Source organism: Apium graveolens, chromosome 2, assembly GCF_009905375.1.
Source record: "Apium graveolens cultivar Ventura chromosome 2, ASM990537v1, whole genome shotgun sequence".
Taxonomy (NCBI): Eukaryota; Viridiplantae; Streptophyta; class Magnoliopsida; order Apiales; family Apiaceae; genus Apium; species Apium graveolens.
In genome coordinates, this window is record NC_133648.1 from 2,371,747 (window position 1) to 2,395,973 (window position 24,227).

Consider the following 24,227-nt stretch of genomic DNA (forward strand, 5'->3'; position numbering starts at 1 on the left):
AAGAAATGAAAATAATTACCTTGCAGTTCACAGCATTGATCAAATGTCAAATCTGCTAAAACAGCAACATGTTTGTCACTTGAAGCTGCTCTAAATGTGAACTTCTTCTGAAGTTTTGAACTCCGTTCAGGGACAACACAAACACGAAGCATAAGCACATTCTCACCTCTTCTGACTTTTAACCACAAGTCCTCTCTACGACGACTAATTTTCCCAAGTTGCAAGCTGAAATCAGACCTGCCTTTTGCCTTGACAAACAGAAGTTCATCGTTAGCATCCTCTGCAATACCTTCTATAATATCTCCATGCAAAGGCATCATTTCATCCCATTCTTCTACAACTTCTGCAACTGAAGTTCCTTCCTTGCCACTGTCTTCGTTGCTAGATATCGATCGATTATGTTGATTGTGAGGTAAAGAGTCTCTGGCATCAGATCGTATTTGTTCTGAACTTCAATCAACCAGTCTACAAGTATGGCTCTCATTTTCTCATTAATTTCAGGCTGTGAATGTATGTAGTCAAAAAACCTGGTTTCATTCAACAAGAGAGAAGAGTTTGACAGGTCAGACCCCTTGCCTTTTATCTTGTAATATAGTACTAGACAAAGGTTCAGGAAGAAATGGGAAGAAGTCATAAACACTAAACTGTCAACAAGTTATAAAATTACGATGTGAATACTTATGAAGTGCATTCATATCTTAACAAAAGGCCTCAACTAGTCTGACATCCTTATACAAAAGCAAATATCGGCATATAAAGAGTAACTAACAAAAAATACATTACTTAAAGGCAAAAAAGCAGGCAACAGTGTTATAATTAGACATCAATTAAAGGACTAGGACCAGTCTTAAACAGCAAAGTTCAAAGGCTATATGTCTAGGCGGGATGACTGAAACAGAAGTTTAAGATAATAGTGATGAACCTACGGGTTATGGCAATCAGTAGTGTCCTCGTTTACAAGAAGACTCCATTTCGTCCTTCCACAGCCACTGCACCCAAAATGCTTCACCTGCATAACTTTATGCCCCAACATAAATTAAAACTCAATCCTCAACTGAAGCCCCAAACTAATAAAAGAATCATACCTAAAAATCGAATTACAAAAGGAAGAATAGAAAATAGAAAACAGACCCAAACCGAAGAAAAGTACACATACATCCAGATGTGTGTGATGCCTAGAGATATATACACTTACATCTATCTGGGCGTGTATGAAGTGTATTGGTTCTGGTTGTAAGATTGAGAGAGGGAGATAGAGGGGGAGAGATGGAGAGAAAGAGAGAGTTCGATCTGTTTATGATGTGAGATTGAATAGCGGCTGGTATGATGTTTAGGGATTAAGAAAAAAGGGGGAAACCAAAATCTGAGAAGGAAGGGGGAAATGAAATATTGGCCGGTGGAGGGAAACAAATATCAGTCTTGATTGAGTAAAAATATATCAAATTTACAAGTAACTACATTTAAATAATAATCTTGTAAATCGAAAAAATCATTTTAAAAATTAATCTTATAAATCGGGAACGAGTCTCGTTGTCGGGAAGGGTAATTTTACAGGATTTTTCTAATCCTCACATGCAAGATGAATTTCAAATTTTTTAATAATTTTTTTTATGACTAAAATTGATATATCTTAACATTCGTACGGTTGGATCGTCGAAAAAATAATTTTAAAAATTAATCTTGTAAATCGGGAACGAGTATCGTTGTTGGGAGGGGTACTTTAACGAATTTTTCTAATCCTGACATGCAAGATGAATTTCAAATTTTTTAATAATTTTTTCATATGACTAAAATTAATATATCTTAACATCCGTACGGTTGGATTGTCGAAAAAAATATTTTAAAAATTAATCTTATAAATCGGGAACAAATCTCGTTGTTGAGATGGGTACTTTTACCGAATTTTTCTAATCCTGACATGCAAGATGAATTTCAAAATTTTTAATAAATTTTTCATATGACTAAAATTGATATATCTTAACATCCGTACGGTTGAATTGTCGAAAATAATATTTTAAAAATTAATCTTATAAATCGGGAACAAGTCTCGTTGTTGGGAGGGGTACTTTTACCGAATTTTTCTAATCCTGACATGCAAGATGAATTTCAAATTTTTTAATAATTTTTTCATATGACTAAAATTGATATATCTTAACATCCGTACGGTTGAATTGTCGAAAAAAATATTTTAAAAATTAATCTTATAAATCGGGAACCAGTCTCGTTGTCGGGAGGGGTACTTTACCGGATTTTTCTAATCCTGACATGCAAGATGAATTTCAAATTTGTTAATAATTTTTTCAAATGACTAAAACGGATATATCCTAACATCCATACGGTTGGATCGTCAAAAAAATCATTTGAAAAATTAATCTTGTAAATTGGGAACGAGTCTCGTTGTCGGGAGGGGTACTTTTACTAGATTTTTCTAATCATGATGTGCAAGATGAATTTCAAATTTTTTAATAATTTTTTCTTATGACTAAAATTGATATATCTTAACATCCGTACGGTTGGATCGTCGAAAAACTCATTTTAAAAATTAATCTTGTAAATCGGGAACGAGTCTCGTTGTTAGGAGGGGTACTTTTACTGAATTTTTCTAATCCTGACGTGCAAGATGAATTTTAAATTTTTTAATAATTTTTTCTTATGACTAAAATTGATATATCTTAACATCCGTACGGTTGCATCGCTGAAAAAATCATTTTAAAAATTAATCTTGTAAATCGGGAACGAGTCTCGTTGTCGGGAGGGGTACTTTTACCTGATTTTTCTAATCCTGACATGCAAGATGAATTTTAAATTTTTTAATAATTTTTTCTTATGACTAAAATTGATATATCTTAACATCCGTACGGTTGGATCGTCAAAAAAATCATTTTAAAAATTAATCTTGTAAATCGGGAACGAGTCTCGTTGTGGGGAGGGGTACTTTTACTGAATTTTTCTAATCCTGACGTGCAAGATGAATTTCAAATTTTTTAATAATTTTTTCTTATGACTAAAATTGATATATCTTAACATCCGTACGGTTGGATCGTCGAAAAAATCATTTTAAAAATTAATCTTGTAAATCGGGAACGAGTCTCGTTGTCGAGAGGGGTACTTTTACCTGATTTTTCTAATCCTGACATGCAAGATGAATTTCAAATTTTTTAATAATTTTTTCTTATGACTAAAATTGATATATCCTAACATCCGTACGGTTGGATCGTCAAAAAAATCATTTGAAAAATTAATCTTATAAATTGGGAACGAGTCTCGTTGTTGGGAGGGGTACTTTTACTGGATTTTTCTAATCATGATGTGCAAGATTAATTTCAAAATTTTTAATAATTTTTTTATATGACTAAAATTGATATATCTTAACATCCGTACGGTTGGATCGTCAAAAAATCATTTTAATAATTAATCTTGTAAATCGGGAACGAGTCTCGTTGTCAGGAGGGGTACTTTTACTGAATTTTTCTAATCCTGACGTGCAAGATGAATTTCAAATTTTTTAATAATTTTTTCTTATGACTAAAATTGATATATCTTAACATCCGTACGGTTGGATCGTCGAAAAAATCATTTTAAAAATTAATCTTGTAAATCGGGAACAAGTCTCGTTGTCGGGAGGGGTATTTTTACTGGATTTTTCTAATCCTAACGTGCAAGACGAATTTCAAATTTTTTAATAATTTTTTCTTATGATTAAAATTGATATATCTTAACATCCGTACGGTTGGATCGTCGAGAAAATCATTTTAAAAATTAATCATGTAAATCGGGAACGAGTCTCGTTGTCGGGAGGGGTATTTTTTTAATATTTAGGAACTACCACTTTAATTACATTTTCGGTATAATTTCAAGCAAGATATATTTGAAAATTTGAAAATTTTTTTAAGTGAATAAAAACAATATATATTAACATCAACAGTTTAAGGAATATATATTAATAAAGTCAAAAAAATATATGGCATTAAAAATAATTGTCTGAAATTTAAAATGTGTTGTCTTAACAAAAGTCATACAACAGTTTTTAATATAAAACAATTGTCGCATGTAATATCAACCAAAGAAATAGTGCCAAATTCATACAACGGTTTATAACCAAAAAAGGTTATTTAAAAACAATGTCAATAACGGTTTTCAAGAAAAAAACCGTTGTTGAATCACACAATGGTATTTTTAAAAAGCCTGTTGTACATAGTTTTATACGACAACGTCTGAGAAAGAAAACCGTTGTAAAAATGTGCCCATTTTTTAGCTTATTTATTCATAAATATTTATTATTTAACGTTATTAACGACCTGATACACGTTATCGGTATTATGTTATTAGTAGGTTGTAATTATTAGGTATATTTGAAATCTTAATACACAAAAATTAATTTAGTGTAAGTTATTGGTTACTATAAATTAATTAACGGTGGCATATAAATTTCCCGAAAAAAATTTAAAACTAGTAAACATATAGACAACATTTTTTCCTAAAATCATGTTGTGGTAAGTTACTTTACATAAGTGTTTTTTAGGAAATGTCGTTGTTGGAATTTTACAACAGTTTTTTCTTTAAGATTGTTGTAGTATTACATATTTTACAACAGATTATAAATATCGATAACGGTTGTCTAACTGTTACAAGTGTTTTATTTTAAAAATACTTGTATAAGGTAGATTAATATAACGTGCTTTTTCGAAAAACACTTGTTTGGATTGAACAATTAACAATGTAAACTTGAAGCACTTGTGATTAATTTTTTATTAATTATAAAGTAGATAATTAAACTATTTTGTAATATAAAATTTAAATATTTAATCTAGATGAAAGTGGAATTAATTAGAGTTTTTTGTTTTTAAAAAATTTAAAATGAATTGTTTGGAATTTTTTTTTAAAATTATTACTATTTTTATTGTAATAAACTAGACAGCGATTTATTTGAATATTTTGTTGTGCAACACGTTTTTAAATTTAGTAAAAAAGACAACGGTTTTAAGAATTAGACTATTGTCTGATACAGGTGACATATAATATGTAGAACACTTGTCTATCAGGTATCATTTAGACAACACCTAATTTGTACATTGTGTGATTCTAGCTTAACTAACTAGTAGAAAAAAATACTTGTCTCATTTTCACAACCGTTAAACAAGACGTTATCTCAATCATTTTCAAACAATGGATTTTAAAAATCGTTGTACGATTTTACTCATTTGCACAACATCACCTTAGAAAGGGTTGTCTGTCTCCATCAACTAGACAATGGATTTTAAAGCGTTGTTGTAATACTAAAGCCTTCCCATTCACACAACATCTTAATTTTGAAAACACTTGTCTGATTTGTTTTACGAGACAACATTTTTTTATCACTTGTAGTAATTAACGTCAGACAACGCCAATTTTTTGGTTGCAAAAAAACTGTTGTATGAAAAATTCGGGCAACACTTTTTTGGTCGAGTGTTGTCTAATCGGTGTTGTCTGATTGCGTTTTTCTTGTAGTGGATGATGCTTACGAAGATACTGATAATCAGCACGAAGTTGTGGCTGAAACAGCTGAAGCGCCACCTAGTTTTGTTATGCCTCTGATGAAATATCAGAAAGAATGGTTGGCTTGGGCGCTAAAGCAAGAGGAATCTGCAGCAAGAGGAGGCATCCTTGCAGATGAGAAGGGAATGGGAAAGACTATTCAAGCTATTGCACTTGTAATGGCTAAGAAAGAACTTAATCGAGCACTGGATGGAGCTTTACCCTCAACTAGTCAATCTTCTGGATCGCCACAAGTTAAAGCTACACTTGTTATATGTCCTTTGGTTGGTGTGGCTCAATGGGTGAATGAGATAAGCCGCTCTACCTTGAAAGGTAGTAACAAGGTGCTGGTGTATAATGGAGCCAAGAAGGCCAAGACCCTTGATGAATTCTCGGAATATGATTTTGTTATAACTACATATTCCAGTGTCGAAGCAGAATATAGGAAATATGTCTTGCCACCCACAAGAGAATGCAGATGGTGTGGAAAGTGGTTCACTGAAAAGAACATGAATTCTCACCAAAGTTATTCATGTGGTCCAGATGTTACTTATAAGCCGTCAAAACAGAGGAAGAATAAGAATGCTGGAGCTGATGTTGATGACGGAAATTGTAATTTGCGCTCCTTGAACTGGAATCGGATCATATTGGATGAGGTGCGTTTCTAATGACTACTTTATTACTGTTATAAAATCTTTCAGACTTGGCTACTTTAGTTGCTGTGTCTTATTCTATGTGCGCGCATGTATTCAAATATGTTAACATCATCATTATAGTTTTTCGCACCCTATGTCTGTATTGAATCCAGATGTTAAGTAATGAATTATGAGCTACCTATGTTCATTTATTAACATAGACACTGAAATATGCATTAGAAAACTTGCTTATTGTATTAATGTACATGGCTTATGGGCACTGAAATATGCATTAGAAAACTTGATTAATAGTTTTATGTGTAGGTAACTAAGTTTTGGTTTCATATTAGTTTAAAAGGTTAATCTGCACTTAAGAAACTTATAGTACTTGGCTCACATTTGACCTTGTAATTCGAAATTCCGATGCTTATATTTCATAGATATTGGATCAGGTTGTGGTAAATCTACTTTACAGGTCTTTTAAGCGCCTTTTAGTATTCTACTTGATAATTATTACCTAAGTTTTATGGATGACTTTTTAAATTAATTTTTTATAGGCTCACTATATCAAAGAACGACGTGGTAACACTACGAAAGCTGTTCTTGCGTTAAACTCTACCTACAAGTGGGCTTTAAGTGGCACCCCCCTTCAAAACCGTGTCCAAGAACTTTACTCGCTTGTAAGATTTATGTACCTGAGTTAGCTTGATGTGACATACAGTTTAACTTTTATCGTTTATATCTAATTAGTTTTCTGATTTCTTTGGCACAGATCCGCTTTCTGCAGATTAGTCCGTATTCTTATTACTTCTGTAAGGATTGTGATTGCAGAACACTTGATTATAGGTATTTTTCAGGGTTAAATTATCTTTCCCGAAAGATGATATTAATGTGCTAGTGCTCCACCATTACATGTTCTTTTTGTTAATTTATCAGTCTGCCTCAAAATTTATAGCCTAACATATACAAATTATTGATCACTGCCTGACAAATCTTCTAGTTTCCGGAGATAGGAAGAGATGTTATTTAATATGCCAGAATATGTCACACAGTCCATCCTTAGAAAACTCCCAGTGTTGCATTTGGGTTGTTTAAAATATGTTACTGTTTATAATCATGTATGCACTAATAGCTATTAAAGGCACAAAACGCGCCAAAGTGCAGAGGTACGTGTAAGCATAAGCGCAATGCGTTTGCATGAATTGTTTCATTGAAGCACAAAATTGCATAAACACACACACACGTACACAAGTAGATGCTAAAACATGGTTGTTTATCTTGTGTGTTCTGATATTTGCACTAATAATTCCTATCTTCCAATAAGATGGTGTATGCTTGATTAAGAGGAAAATAATCTTCTTGCGCTTGTATGCTTTACATCATTAAGGCATTAACTTGCAGTCCTAACTCTGGCTGTTGCTCACATTCTTCCGTAAGACACTTTTGCTGGTTGAATAAAGTGAGTCACAAAAGTTTAAGTTTCTTATACTGTATTGTGTCTTTTGATTTGAGTATGTACTGAAAAGTTGCAAACTTCCTGTGACATTGTAATTATGAAGTATATTACCACACCGATACAATCAAAAGGGAATTCGGGGTCTGACATAGATGCAATGATCTTGCTGGAGCACAAGATCTTAAAAAGCATTCTTTTAAGACGCACTAAAATGGGTAGATTCGCTGATCTTGCGCTTCCTCCCAAAATGGTACCTATAATACTTTCTTATGCTGCAAGGCGCCAATGCATATTTACTCCAGTATGTCATGCAATATTTTTTGTCAGGTGTTATTACGACGGGACTCGCTGGATATTTTTGAAGAAAGTTACTACACCGCACTGTATAATGAAAGTCGGGCACAATTTAATACGTGAGTCAACTAAATCATTCTCATATTGGTTTTAATTTGAATCTGTGTGGTCTGTTTCATCTGACATATTGATAAACTGTGTCTTGAAGTTCTTCCCTACTGTGTTGCAGTTATTTGGGTTCACTATCTAGGGATACCAGTGCCTGAATTTATACTAAAACTGATGGCTAATAATGTCCAGAGTCACATAGATTTTTGTGTAATGAGAACTTCTGCTTCATCCTTATCAGAACGTAACTAAATTATTTCATGCATGTGCAGATATGTCGCAGAAGATAATGTTGGGAATAACTATGCCCACATCTCTGATCTCCTCACGCGTTTGCGACAGGTGAAGGATTTACTTACTATCTACAAGCATCTTTATATTATGCAAATTTCTTGTTATTCTGCATATATAGCAGCTTTTAGTATAATTGTCGATTATCCCTTAGAAGGAAACTACTCAAAGAATATTATCAAAGAAATTGCATGTGGATTTTCGGTTAAATAATTTCTTAAATTTGTATTTGACTGCTTGTTTAACTAGTTAGCTAGTGTAGTCAAGCTTGAGATGTGCAGCAATTGTTCAACATTTTTAGCAGCATATTTTCTTTTGTCCTTGATGCTGATTTTTTGGTATAAACTAATTATGAGATTATGTTATCGTCTTTCAACTCTAACCATACTTTCTGATTATATAATAGGCTGTGGATCATCCATACCTTGTAGGTACTGGATGCTAACGATGGTGAACTGATATGTGGGCTGTGCAATGGATCTGCACAATCAATATATAAGAAGGATATTGGAAGTCTTTAAGTTCTTCATTTTAAAGACACTTCTACAGTCAAATTTTGATTTGTTGTAAGAGACAGAAGCACAATCCGTCAAAAACAGTAAATGTCCACTTGTATATAAAGTATATCCTTCTATTCTGCAAAAGTCTTTTTAACAGCTGCAAAACGATACTTTCAGCACCCTCATAAAACACATTTAACTTGATTTGCATGTAAAATACCTTGATCACTGAACCACACTCGGGTAATTTTCAAAAGCTCTATACCTCCTTCCAATTTGGTAGAAGTAAAAGCTTATTGGTTGTAGTTTTACACTTTGGTCTGAAGATAATATCATATTGACACATTATATTGATATGACTATGATCGCTCCTTGTTTGTTTTCTTAATAGAATCTTCTGCCTACTTATAAAGCTTATGTAATTACTTCAGGTTAGTGCATGTTCACATGTCGTTTGCACATCTTGTTTGAACAGCGCTGAACTAGTCTCATGCCCCACATGTAAGGAGCCCCTTAATGTAGATTGTAGTACAGAGAATGACCAAGGAGATGAGGATACTAAAACGATCATTAAAGGTTTTAAGCGCTCAAGTATTCTCAACAGAATTCGGGTTGAGGACTTCCGGACTAGTACAAAAATAGAAGCTTTGGTAAATTGTTGATTATCCTTTTACAACCTTTCTTTTTCTGTATTTTCATCGGTAATGCAATTTTACTCTTACGTTTCGGTTGTTAATGACCGTTTTGACGAAACGACAGGAAGCTGCTAAACTATTTAAATTTACTTGACAGTATGATCTTGTTTATCTAAATGCAGTGTTGGCAATAATTTGTTACTTCCTACAGTGATGCTTCCACACACCCTTAAAATCAATTTAAACTCCAGATATCCTAAACACTTGTGCCTATATCTCATGTCAATAGTAGTATCTTTACTAATATGAGCTTAATTTAATTATATAGAGGGAAGAAATCAGGTTTATGGTTGAGAGAGATGGCTCTGCAAAAGCAATCGTTTTCAGCCAATTCATATCATTTCTGGACTTGATTCACTATTCTCTGCGGAAGGTGGGTGGTAAATTTTGCAAGCTATAATTTTTCATATCTGCTTCGTCATCAAGCTGACTAATATTGTTTGATGTTGAAACCTTTTGCAGTCCGGAGTTCAGTGTGTTCAGTTGGATGGAACTATGACTACGAAGGCAAGAAATGCTGCCATCAAGAGATTTACCGAGGTTCCTGATTGCAGATTACTTCTCATGAGCTTTAAAACAGGAGGGGTTGCACTTAATCTCACAATGGCATCACATGTAAGAGAATATTATATTGCTAAATCTCAAGTGCAACCATATAGAGGCTTGTCTTTCTTTCTTTTTTTGGCTATGATCCTACTGAGAGGAAGGCTTGGCTGTAGCTCTTGAGAGAGAAAAGAAAAGGCTGAAGCTTTTGTGTGAAAGAAAAGTTGTTATTTTTATTGTGAGTGAAATAAATATAAGTGTTGTGTTATACAGGTGTGTGTTTATGTTTATACAAAGTATTAATATTTGTTTCTAGGCCCATCTACGTTTCCAACAAGTGGTATCCGAGCCAAGGTTCTGTTCAGGAAAAATGGCGAATATGATGCAACCGCAAATTCCAAAATTGACGGCAACAAATTATGGGAACTGGAGTATACAAATGAAGGTGTTACTCGGTTCTTACGATAACTGGGATACTGTGGAAAATGGGTATAGCGAGCCCGTGGATGCAGCCGCTGAAGCAGCTCTTCCAAATGCCGAGAAGACGACGTTAAAGGAGTCCCGTAAAAAAGATAAAAAGGCGTTATTCACAATTTTTCAAGGTGTTGATGAATCTACCTTTGAAAAAATTTCTGAAGCAAAAACAGCAAAAGATGCGTGGGAGATTCTGCAGAAATCATTCCAGGGTGTCGAAAAAGTTACAAAGGTGCGGCTCCAAGTTCTACGTGGCGAGTTCGAAAATTTAAAAATGAAAAGCTCCGAAAATATTGGTGAATTTGTTACGCGTTTGAAAACGGTGACAAACGAGATGAAAAGAAACGGTGAAAGTCTTAATGATATCCGGGTCATGGAAAAGTTGCTCCGTTCATTGACAAGAAAATTTGATTACGTTGTTACATCAATTGAGGAGTCAAAAGATCTATCCACAATTTCCATTGATGAGCTCGTAGGTTCTCTTCAAGCCCACGAGCAACGAATGAACCAGTATGATGGTGCAAGCCATTTGGAGAAGGCGTTGCAAAGTAAGGTGTCCATCAGTGACAGTTCTGGCAGTAGCAGTTCTGCACGTGGCAGAGGTGGTTTTAGAGGTGGCTACCGAGGTGGACGAGGACGAGGAAGGCAGTCCTTCAATAGAGGCCAGAATTCGGGAAGTTATCAATCATCTGGTCGTGTTCAAAATTTTAGAGGCCGAGGAAGAGGTGGATTTCAACAACGAGGTGATAAATCTCAATTTCAGTGTTATAACTGTAATAAATTTGGCCATTTCAGTTATGAATGTAGATCACCGAAAGTGGAAGAAAGAAGTCATTTTGCAGCAGCAAAAGAAGACAAAGATATTGGCACTGCTATGTTCCTCACTTATAAAGGCGACGAGGAGAGCAAGAAAAATGTTTGGTATCTTGACTCTGGTGCGAGCAACCACATGACGGGCCACAAGGATTTATTTACGGAGATAGACGAGACCATCAGCGGAGAAGTTACGTTTGGTGATTCATCGAAGATTCCAGTCAAAGGTAAAGGTACAATTACGATTGTATTGAAGAATGGTGAGAAAAAGTTTATTAATGATGTTTACCATATACCTGCTTTGAAAAGTAACATCATCAGTCTTGGCCAACTTGTGGAGAAAGGACATTATATACAGATGCAGGATAATTCTCTCGTCATCAGGAATCGGGATCAAGAATTAATTGCAGATGTGGAGATGTCAAAGAATCGTTTGTTTACACTTGATATACAAACGAAAATGCAGAAGTGCTTGAAGTCGGTCATTAAAAATGACTCATGGTTATGGCATTTAAGATATGGTCATCTTGGATTTTCTGGCTTAAAATTATTGTCAAAGACAAAGATGGTGGATGGCTTGCCAGAAATTAATGAACCAGAAAATTTGTGTGAAGCATGTATCAAAGGAAAGCAACACAGACAAAGTTTTCCTGTTGGAAAATCATGGAGAGCCAGAAGGCCATTGGAGATTGTCCACACTGATATTGCTGGTCCGTTTGATATCCCATCACTCGGAGGTAACAGATATTACCTAACATTTATTGATGATTTTAGCAGGAAAAGTTGGGTATATATCATTAAAGAAAAAGCAGAGGCTCTTGATAAATTCAAGGAGTTCAAAGCACTGGCTGAAAAACAAAGTGGACATTATTTGAAGACACTCAGATCAGACAGAGGAGGCGAGTATACTTCAAACTTATTCAGAAGTTTCTGTAGAGCACATGGCATCAATCATCAGTTGACAACGGCGTATACTCCTCAACAAAATGGCGTTGCAGAAAGAAAAAATCGCACTATTCTTGACATGGCAAGGAGCATGGTGAAAGCAAAGCATATGCCAAGAACTTTTTGGGCTGAAGCCGTGTTATGTGCTGTTTATCTGTTGAATCGTTGTCCAACAAAAAGTGTTAGAAACAAAACTCCAAATGAAGCATGGAGTGGTAGCAAACCATCAGTTGGACATCTAAAAATCTTTGGGTGCATTGCATATGCACATGTTCCAGATCAGAAAAGGAAGAAACTGGATGATAAAGGCGAGAAATGCATCTTTACCGGATATGACAAAAGAAGCAAGGCATACAGACTGTATAATCCACTAACGAAGAATTTAATCATTTCTCGAGATGTTGAATTTGATGAATCAGATTACTGGAGATGGAGTGATGAAGAAAGAAAAGTTAGAGGTTTGTTCTTTAATAATGATGATGATGACGATGATGACCCCAATATTGAAGATGACGGAAATGATGATCCAACACCTCCACAAAGTCCAAATCAACAAACTCCCGCATCAACACCATCAACAGGAGGAAGCAACAGTTCAGGGGGAGCACCAAGGAAGATGCGGAGTCTGGATAATATCTATGAAGCAACAAGTCCGGTACAAACAACATTTGATTATTCTTTATTTTGTTTAATGACTGAATGTGATCCAGTTACATTTGAGGAAGCTTCTGAAGAAAGCAAATGGAACAAAGCCATGGATGACGAAATTGGTGCAATCAAGAAGAATGATACCTGGGAGCTCACAGATCTTCCAGAAGGACACAAAGCCATTGGTGTCAAATGGGTCTACAAGACAAAGACCAATCAAGATGGTGAAGTTGAAAAGTACAAGGCAAGATTGGTGGCTAAAGGCTACAAACAGAGATATGGCATTGACTATGATGAGGTGTTCGCTCCAGTTGCAAGAGTTGATACTATAAGACTTCTTACAGCAATTGCAGCTCAGAATCAGTGGAAGATTTTTCAGATGGATGTCAAGTCAGCATTCTTGAATGGTTACCTCGAAGAAGAAGTCTATATTGAGCAGCCTCCAGGATATGTTCGAAAAAGCCAAGAAAATAAAGTCTACAGACTGAAGAAAGCATTGTACGGATTGAAACAAGCCCCACGAGCATGGAACACAAGGGTTGATGAATACTTTCAGAAAAATGGTTTTGTGAAGAGTCCATACGAGCATGCTCTCTACACAAAAACAAATTCAGGGGGAGATATTATGATCGTTTGCTTATACGTAGATGACATGATCTTCACTGGAAACAACCCTGGTATGTTCGATGATTTTAAAAAAGTTATGACTAACGAATTTGAGATGACAGATATTGGTCAAATGTCTTACTTTCTTGGAGTCGAGGTGAAGCAAAGCAAAGATGGAATTTTTATGTCGCAGAAAAAATATGCCGAGGAGATTTTAAAGAAATTCAGAATGGAAGAATGCAAGCCGGTGAGCACACCAACTGAAGCTAGCATAAAGCTCAGAATTGATTCAACAAGGGAGTCGGTAAATCCGACATTGTTCAAAAGTTTGGTTGGAAGTCTGAGGTACCTAACTTTCACTCGTCCAGATATAATGTATGCAGTGGGACTGGTTAGTAGGTACATGGAGAAGCCAAAGCAAGATCACATCATGGCAGCTAAAAGAATTTTGAGGTACATAAAAGGTACACTTGATCATGGTCTTTTTTTACACACACTCTCAGGATTCAAAATTAGTTGGCTACTCAGACAGTGATTATGGTGGTGACTTGGATGACGGGAAAAGCACTTCTGGTTATGTTTTTCATATTGGTTCGGGAATATTTTCGTGGTCATCGAAGAAGCAACAAACAGTTGCTCTCTCAACATGTGAGGCGGAGTATATGGCAGCAGCAGCATGCGCATGTCAAGCTATGTGGCTAGGCTACATATTGGGCGAGTTAAATCTCGTAAAAGATGATTCGGTTAAAATCTATGTGGATAATAAATCTGCTATCTCACTCGCGAAAAATCCAGTGTCCCACAGTCGAAGCAAACACATCAATATTAAATATCATTTTCTTCGAGAACAGGTGAACGACAAAATTGTGGAATTGGTACACTGCAGGACGGAAGAAAATTTAGCGGATATTTTTACAAAGCCATTGAAGCCGGATACATTTCAAAGAATGAAGAATAAGCTCGGAATGAAAAGTCGAGTTTGAGGGGGAGTGTTAGAATTTCAAACTCTCTTAAAATATATGTATAATAAATAATTATAGTTATTAAACTATACTAGTTTGTAGTATGGATAGTAGCAGCCGTACATGAAGAAGTCAAACATGTTATCTAGTATTTACACCTTCTGGATAGTCGGTGCTTGGTGAGTAACCCTGTGGCCAGATAAGAAGAATACGTGTCTAAGACACCTGCATGAAGTCAAGACACCAGCTATATCATCCGGAAAATAAGGTAGGCTAACCAGAAGAGCTCCTGGAATAAAGGTAGGCTATCCTTTGAATTCTACAGATACAAGGCTGGCAAGAAAACATGGAAGTTAATAATGGTGATGTAAGGCATGACATGAATGCATGAGATTAAGACTATAAATAGTAACAGCTCTCTTGTATTCAAAAATACACCGAGTGGAAAAGAAGTAAAATATTGTAGAGAGGAAAAGAATAGAGCTGTAGCTCTTGAGAGAGAAAAGAAAAGGCTGAAGCTTTTGTGTGAAAGAAAAGTTGTTATTTTTATTGTGAGTGAAATAAATATAAGTGTTGTGTTATACAGGTGTGTGTTTATGTTTATACAAAGTATTAATATTTGTTTCTAGGCCCATCTACGTTTCCAACAACTATGACTACGAAGGCAAGAAATGCTGCCATCAAGAGATTTACCGAGGTTCCTGATTGCAGATTACTTCTCATGAGCTTTAAAACAGGAGGGGTTGCACTTAATCTCACAATGGCATCACATGTAAGAGAATATTATATTGCTAAATCTCAAGTGCAACCATATAGAGGCTTGTCTTTCTTTCTTTTTTTGGCTATGATCCTACTGAGAGGAAGGCTTGGTGTGTTTTGGTCTTTGACTCGTGCAGGTATTCTTGATGGATCCATGGTGGAATCCTGATGTTGAGCGACAGGCCCAAGACAGAATACATAGAATTGGGCAATTTAAACCTACGAGGCAAGTACCATGGCTATATATGTAGTTGCTTGCATATCAGTGTTTATTATATTGTGCAACTCTTATCCTAAATCGCTTGTATGAAAATGTGTAGGGTTGTCAGGTTCATAACAGAAGGCACCATCGAAGAAAGAATTTTGAAAGTACAAGAAGAAAAGGAACTAGTATTTGAAGGGTACCTATCTATTCAAGGAATTCTCAAATGTTAAAAATCATTGCTCAATCTAAATCAGCTAATCATTATGTTCTGCCTTTTTACAGGACCATTGTTGGCTCATCCAATGGACTGGGAAGATTAACTGAGGACGATATGAAATTTCTGTTTGAAGCATAAATTCTGTAATGGCATAGAAAGCTTGTTGCTTGTTGTACCTTTTCTGACTAGTGTTGTAAATTTGTACTGTTAACTTTTTCTTTTTGGCTGATACCCCTGCACAATTGAAGTGCAGGAGGTCCTCAAATGATAAAAAGATTATAGGAAGGTTCACAGATTTAATTATTTCTGTTAACTTTCTGTCAATATTTGCATTTTCTTCTAGTATTTCTTATATTTGAAGTGTTTTTTCTTCACCATTTATCCATGTATTGATGTCTTTCCGGTCACCTCTCACTGTACTTCGACATCTCTTCAGCCCTCCCGGTCAGTATCAAGCAAATGATACTTAAGCCTCGGCTAAGACCTCGGAATGAGATATTCTGTGGCTCTGAAATGAAACTTTCTCCAACCAAACATTCTTTTTAGTGTATACCGCTTTGTGACAAAAAAGAAGGCCATTCTGAAAGCTAACTAATCCCTATGAGCTCAGACAACAGCTTTGGGCTATTTGGAAGCTATATTGCTCAATCTTCCTTTTCTGAAAGGGGCAAAGACAACTTTACTTTCTCCAAGTTAGCTCTACTTCGACATTCTTTGTATCGTAGTCATCATTATCATTTCTCGGATCATTAAGCTTTCAGATACAGATGACGGTTGACATCTCTTCTAATTGTTTTGTGGATGAATCGATATCTCGACATAAGCCAATAGGCAGATCTTGTACACTCCACCTGGTCGTATGAAATTGGCATGCATCATGGCTCCCGAAACCTCTTTCATAGAATTGCCCACTATATCTGATAGATACTTAGGTGCTTCTTTTTTTTCGTTTTTATGGAAAACGGAATGCTGAAAATTGGCTCTTAATCTCACAATTTGGAGGCGAATGACCATCTGATAGAAGAAGATGGCCTTTAATATCACTGAATTAAGCAATAAATCTTTGCGTTTATCATTTCAATAGAATGGTTTATGAGCTCAGGGATCAAACCTCCGTTTCAGCAATTTTTTATAGGCGAGTTGCTTCCTCTGGCCCCGAGATAATACTTAGGGATCATCAACAAGCTATAGTTATTTACTTAACCGGTGGACGACCCGGTCAGGAATTTACTTAATATGTTCATAATTGTGTATTTGTGTTATCTATAATAAATTTTGTTTAATAGTACTTGATATCCTGACAGGGACAACTCGACTTTTTTAAACAACTATTTGAGGTATTCAACTCGAGGGATGAATCGAATTTTTTTTATTGGCTCTACCTCCTTTTATTTATGAGAAATGATCCATACTTAAAAAGGCGCAGATAATTAATAATTAAAAGAGTAGATTAGGTTCATAGTACCCGGGATAATTTTTTTTTCAAACGAGAAATGTAAAAGGGGACAGAGAGAGTATTTTGAATTAAAGATTGAATGATTAGGTGTATGCCGTCGAATGTATATAGGTGTAATGGAAATATCTAGGTACTTTGTTATGACATGACCATGAAAAAGAAAGTAGAATCGCGTTCAGAGAAGACCAGTTTTATTGTGAGAATGTGTTAGGGAAGTGCAGAACATGTTCTCACGCTAAAATTGTTTTCACCGAGCGCAATCTTAAGAAAGTAATAACACATTAACACGTGTTAACTATTTAGTATCGAACACCATAAAGAGGAAAATGATCGCTAAGAGTAAGGCAAACCTTACTGATGGTATATTGTTATACGCTTATGGATTAGTAAACCCTTACAACCCATTCTTTTTCATTCGCAATACAATAGAAAGCCGAAGGGCTTACACCTCCGAAGGCACCACCATGCACTCGGTAGTCGTAGGACCAGCCTCCGTAAGAATAGCTACAGATACCGTTGGCTTAGTCGCAATCTTATCCTCTATTTCTTTTATTTACACCTCATGTCATTTTTCTTCCTCCCCTTGCATGCCACGTGTCCTGTTATCTCACTTCTCTATCCTCCACGTGTCCCACTAGCCCGTGACAGTCACCTAAGTACTAACATAGAGGACAACTGGCTAGTAGGGAGGGATAAAAGAAAAAAAAGAAAGAGATGAGAGGTACGGACGCAACAAGACAACCAAAATAGAAGAATACAATTCTTACGGACCAAAACCAAAACCCAAATCATAGCTATCAGTTTGGCGCCACCGTCGGGGATCTAACAAAGAATACTAACCACCACACCACAAAGACACCCTCTTTCTCATTCCAAACAACAGAAAAGAATGAGTAACGGATCAGATAACGAATCCCACACCTATTGGAATTCCTCTGAAACACCTAACAATTCTCCTACGCATAGTATGTTGTCCAACTTGAGAGCTCAACAGAACTATATGCAACAACATATGGATTATTTGTTGGCCCAAATGGCTGCAAATCAATAGGGAGTCTATCACCCCTATTACCGTGAAGTAGTGTCCGGATCTCATACTGGACATTCCGCACGATATCCCTCTCCTGAACGTTCCCAACCAAACTCACAAGAGGAGTATTCCCAAGACTCTTATCCTAGCTAAAACACCCTTCGATATGGAGAGCGTCCTCCTCGTAGGGTCCGAAGAACCTTATCCTCCGAATCATCAGGTAATGACGCTTCACATGAAGAAGAAGGCTCCCGATATAGACTGCCTACCCATGTCCGAAGGGTAAGAAGGTCCCCTTATCAGCCAATGAGGGTCCATCAAGCCGTGAAAGAGTACGATATTGGAGGGGACATGTCTTTGGTAAGACACAACGCCAACCTCGATGGAAGAAAGGTGAAGCTCGACCTGTTTGGAAGAAGGTCTCTATATTCTTCCAACTTGAGTATTGGAAGTTTTTACCGGTTAGACATGTTCTCGATGTGATGCACATCGAGAAAAATATATGTGAAGCTTTACTTGGAACTTTGTTAAATATTCCAAAATATTCCAGGAAAGATAAAAGATAGAGAGTCTGTCCGTCTTGATATGGCTGCAATGGGAATAAGAACGGAGCTGAGGCCAAAAACCTCCGAAAAAAGAGAGAAGGTACCGTTGGCGTCATGGAACTTGTTGAATGCAGAGAAAAAAACTGTTTGCTCATCCTTTCTTAATATGAAGTTACCAGATGGACTTTGTTCAAATATAAAGAACTTGGTAAATATGGAAAAACTTCGGCTTGCTGGAATGAAATCTCATGATTGTCACACGATATTGCATTATTTGCTTCCAATTACTCTTCGGTCAGTACTGCAAAAAAGTCAGGTGCACAATAATAAGGTTTTGCTTATTCTTCAAGGCAATTTTTAGTAAAGTTATCGATGTCGACAAATTGGAAAATATGCAATCTCAGTTGGTGGAAACATTATGCCAGCTGAAAAAACACTTCCCCTTCTTTCTTCAATGTGATGATCCATCTCTCAATTCATCTTGTGAGAGAAGTTAAGCTTTGCGGGCCAATATTTCTACGTTGGATGTATCCTTTCGAGAGATACATGAAGGTATTTAAGAGATATGTATGAAACGCGGCTCACCCCGAAGGATGTATTGCCGAACAGGCCGTGGAATGTTTGGTGAATTTTGAAGAAGCTACCACAGGATTGCCAAAAAATTCTAGCTAGGCTTGAGCAAAATGCATTAAGTAAGCCCTTATCTGGTGCAACGATGATAAGGCCGAGCAAAGAGGAATTGCACCTAGCACACGTGTGTTTTATGCAAAACACCAATGCAATTATACAACTGTTTTTTTTCGTTGTCTGACAGGTAGAATTTCCGTTGTCTATCCAACACTCGTGTGATCGATGGTTGGACAACGGTTGTTAATACAGTTGTAATAAGGGAGATTCAACAAGGTTTTTCAATACTGGTTACAATCAATAAAGCACAACAGTTACTCTTTATTAACCATTGTTGGAACTTTATTAAAACAACTGTTTCTTTATTCAACTGTTGTCTACCTAACTTAACAACAATGGTTTTGTAGAAAAACCATTGTTGTTAACTTATTTAATATTAGCATAAACAACAGTTTATAAACTTCTTTTCTGAATATTTTTTTAAAAGACAATAGTGAAAAAAATTTAAACTGTTGCAAAGAATATCAAAAGACAACAGTTTTTTTAAAAAAAAATATGTGCAGTGAGACATACAAACGGTTTTTATCATTTTTAAGTGACTTTCACACAATTGTTTATAAAATTAATCTCATTATTTAAAATAAACCAATTTTAAAATAAAATTATATAATGATAATTCAATTGTTATTTCACAATTGAAATTAAATTTACAATACAAAGGTTCTCTACAAGAATTACAAGTACAACAAAATTTCATTAAAATTCACCAACAAGTTGGTACTTACCAGTAAAATTCACTTTCACGCCAATTAGGTCCAGTTCTTTAAAATGCATTAAACTGGCTCCATAATAAGCTTCATCAATAAATAGAATGTTACTAACTTCAGAAGCAGCTTTCCACTTCTGGTTATATAAAACTGATTTATATGGGGCTCTGTCACCTTGGCTAGTCCTTAGCTATTGCCCACCTTTGATTCTACCAGCTCTCTTAGCGGGGGAAACTTTAAGTCTTGACCATTACTTCCAATCTCTAACCATCTGAATATTTCAATTCAGATGCTTTATAACCATTGTATAGCTGCAATGCTGAACTCTGCAAATAATAAATAAAAAACATAAAGTTGTGTAACAAATCATGTAAATATATAATAAGGATGAATTGATAATCTACGAGTCTAAGAACGTGTTCAATACAAAATGAAGATTACAGAATGGATCAGTGCTTATTAAATAGAGACGTAATTCAAATAAATGCAATCCAAGTTCAGAATCTTACCTACAAGGTGATTTTCTAAGGAACCATTTGGCATGTATTCGTAGACTAAGATTCTTTGTTGGCCATCAGCACAATATCCCAAAAGATTGACAAGGTTTGGATGGTGAACAATACTAAGTGTCAAAACCTCTGCTAGGAACTCTCGATTTCCTTGATATCCATTTATGTCAAGTTGCTTCACTGCGACAATGTGAAGGACACAACCAAAAGCAGAGTTAAGATTGAAAAAAATTGGTGCACAGATGGAGGAAGAAGAAACAAAATAATTACTTTACTAGTGTGTGTTATCTGTCCTTTGTACACCCTCCCAAACCCTCATTCTCCTAATAGCAGATCAGGATGGAAGTTCTGTGTTGTAGCAGCTGGTGTTCTTAATGAAATCAGTACGCACAATTCTACAGCATATTACAGGAATTATTTAGGTTCCCCAGTCCCTTTTTTAGCAGTGGTTGTGAGCACACACACAACACATGGCTTGACATAAGTATGTGTAAGATGATTACCAACTAAATTGTGCTATTATTCAGAGGAATATAGATTAATATTATATGTGTTCTGCTATGCCTATAACCAAACTTGAATGTCAAAACTAATGGTTAGTGGCAAGCACACAATGCAATAAATTTGATGATTTTGCGGCTGATAAATCACCCATCATTTTCAACATTCACAACACAATCTTGAGCACATTTAAGAACCTACAACAGAAAAAAATAACCAGCATATAATTACAATCAGTGCATGCTCCTTTTATACTATTCACGACTCAAATATCATTTAACATAAAAAAAGAACCCAACTCGCAGCATGTATCGCAGTTTTTGTTTTAATTCAACACAACTCTAGCAGCACATTTCTGCCATTAAAATAGACCACCCAAGTTTTACCCAGAGAGAGAGAGAGATCAAATTTAAGACCGACGCAACGACAATCATATGTTTTCAATTCAAAGAAGCTAAACATAATGTATCAGAATTTGGAACAAGGAAACACATAATCAAAATATGCAAACATACTAAGTTATAAGTTGACAATAGTTTATAATGTTCTTGCAGACTAGCTTACATTAAAGCTTGCATCTCTTAGATTATTAGAATTACAACAATTTAACAGGAGCAGTTACAGGCTTTTACCTGACAAGGCCCAAATTGAGTATACACCAAGAAGTCTGTGGCCAAGATTTCTTCTTGGCCTTCATCAACAAAACTCTAGCCCGAGCAATCCATCCTTCCCATGACATTCTCTTGTCCCATGGACTTCCCCACTCTAGCAGAAGTGTCAAGCCTTTCTCAGCTTCTTTCTCAGCCTCTTCATATCTGCACCTCCAGTCCTCCACAGCTAACATTTGTAACAAATTAAACTAAATGCAACTAAAAAACTACAATTGCCTAACAAACACAAAAGACATTAGAATTAAAGCTAAAAAACATCAATCATGATACCATATTTCATTTCATTTGAGCTTAACAGAGCAAATTGAAAAAATACAAATTGTAAATTGTGAAAATATAAATACCTTGGGACGTCTATCAATGAAGAATTTAATGAGCATCTTGAACCCTAATTTAACATCCTTCCACTCCTCCAAATCATAAAACCCTAACAAAATCCCCAAAATCCTAACCACGACTCTCAAACTCGGGGCTGGTTCCAATGACGACAATGGCGGCGACGGAGGCGACGGAGCTGGTTCCAATGACGGCGATTGTGGCGGTTTCGAGGGTTTCGAGTTAGGGTGAAATGGAGGAGACTGAGAGGGGATTTCGGGTCAGGTTGGTGAGAGTAGGGAATGGGCTGGGCTTAATCGATGTGATTTTGAAAATAAAAAGGTAAGAAACCGGAGATAGAAGAGTGGCAGAGGAACAATGAGGGAGATGAAGGCGGTCAGAGATAAGATGGGAAAGGGAAAGGGAAATTGGGGGATCACACAAAAAATGAATTAAAGGAAAAAAGAGAGAGATAAGGGGGGAAATGAAATTTGGAGGAAGGGGGAAATGAAATTTCATTGGAGGGAATGGAAAAATTGGGTGATAATGGGAAAATAATTTAATAAATATTTTAATTTATAATTTTTTTTAATATTTTAATTATATTTATCGTATTATATATTTATCGTATTATACTTAATTATATTTGTCGTAGTTTAATTATATTTGTCGTATTTTAATTATATTTATCGTAGTTTTACTGGATTTTTCTAATCCTGACATGCAAGATTAATTTCAAATTTGTTAATAATTTTTTCTTTTGACTAAAATTGATATATCTTAACATCCGTACGGTTGGATCTTCGAAAAAACCATTTTAAAAAATAATCTTGTGAATCGGGAGCGAGTCTCGTTGTCGGGAGTGTAAGTTTTACTAGAATTTTCTAATCCTGACATGCAAGATGAATTTTACATGGATAAAATAAATATATTTTAACATCCGTACGGTTGGATCGTCCAAAAAATTATTTTAAAAAACTATGTTGTCAATCAGCAATGAATCTTGTTTCACGGAGTTGTACCTTTACCTCATTTTTCTTATAAAGTCAAGCAAGATAAATTTTGAAATTTTTAATTATTTTTTTACATGGCTAAAATCAATATATTTTAATATCCGTACGGTTGGATCGTCCAAAAAATCATTTCGTTAATCAGCAACGAATCTTGTTTTAGGGAGTTGTGCTTTTACCGGATTTTTCTAATCCTGACGTGCAAGATGAATTTCAAATTTTTTAATAATTTTTTCATATGACTAAAATCAATATATCTTAACATCCGTACGGTCGGATCGTCGAAAAAATCATTTTAAAAATCAATCTTGTAAATCGGGAACGAGTCTCGTTGTCGGGAGGGGTACTTTTATCGGATTTTTCTAATCCTGACGTGCAAGATGAATTTCAAATTTTTTAATAATTTTTTTATATGACTAAAATATATATATCTTAACATCCGTACGGTCGGATCATCGAAAAAATCATTTTAAAAATCAATCTTGTAAATCGGGAACGAGTCTCGTTGTCGGGAGGGGTACTTTTACCGGATTTTTCTAATCCTGACGTTCAAGATGAATTTTAAATTTTTTAATAATTTTTTCATATGACTAAAATCGATATATCTTAACATCCGTACGGTCGGATCGTCGAAAAAATCAATCTTGTAAATCGGTAACGAGTCTCGTTGTTGGGAGGGGTACTTTTATCGGATTTTTCTAATCCTGACGTGCAAGATGAACTTCAAATTTTTTAATAATTTTTTCATATGACTAAAATCGATATATCTTAACATCCGTACGGTCGAATCATCGAAAAAATCATTTTAAAAATCAATCTTGTAAATCGGGAACGAGTCTCGTTGTTGGGAGGGGTACTTTAACCGGACTTTTCTAATCCTGACGTTCAAGATGAATTTTAAATTTTTTAATAATTTTTTCATATGACTAAAATCGATATATCTTAACATCCGTACGGTCGGATCGTCGAAAAAATCATTTTAAAAATCAATCTTGTAAATCGGGAACGAGTCTCGTTGTCGGGAGGGGTACTTTTATCGGATTTTTCTAATCCTGACGTGCAAGATGAACTTCAAATTTTTTAATAATTTTTTCATATGACTAAAATCGATATATCTTAACATCCGTACGG

The 24,227-nt window shown here is 35.4% G+C and overlaps 1 protein-coding gene across 1 annotated transcript in view; it reads left to right on the forward strand.

Moving 5' to 3' along the window:
- The window catches only part of LOC141708295 (DNA repair protein RAD16-like), a 40,295-nt gene extending 24,110 nt beyond the window's left edge, over window positions 1–16,185 (forward strand). The window contains exons 4-17 of the mRNA XM_074511852.1: window positions 5,500–6,170; window positions 6,707–6,829; window positions 6,922–6,995; window positions 7,551–7,608; window positions 7,709–7,855; window positions 7,933–8,018; window positions 8,280–8,349; window positions 8,705–8,725; window positions 9,230–9,448; window positions 9,762–9,866; window positions 9,956–10,108; window positions 15,381–15,469; window positions 15,564–15,644; window positions 15,731–16,185. Coding sequence (XP_074367953.1) covers window positions 5,500–6,170; window positions 6,707–6,829; window positions 6,922–6,995; window positions 7,551–7,608; window positions 7,709–7,855; window positions 7,933–8,018; window positions 8,280–8,349; window positions 8,705–8,725; window positions 9,230–9,448; window positions 9,762–9,866; window positions 9,956–10,108; window positions 15,381–15,469; window positions 15,564–15,644; window positions 15,731–15,803 — 1,970 coding nt within the window. The 3' untranslated portion in view covers window positions 15,804–16,185. The remainder of the gene's footprint in view (window positions 1–5,499; window positions 6,171–6,706; window positions 6,830–6,921; window positions 6,996–7,550; window positions 7,609–7,708; window positions 7,856–7,932; window positions 8,019–8,279; window positions 8,350–8,704; window positions 8,726–9,229; window positions 9,449–9,761; window positions 9,867–9,955; window positions 10,109–15,380; window positions 15,470–15,563; window positions 15,645–15,730) is intronic.
- Window positions 16,186–24,227: the final 8,042 nt, after the last annotated feature.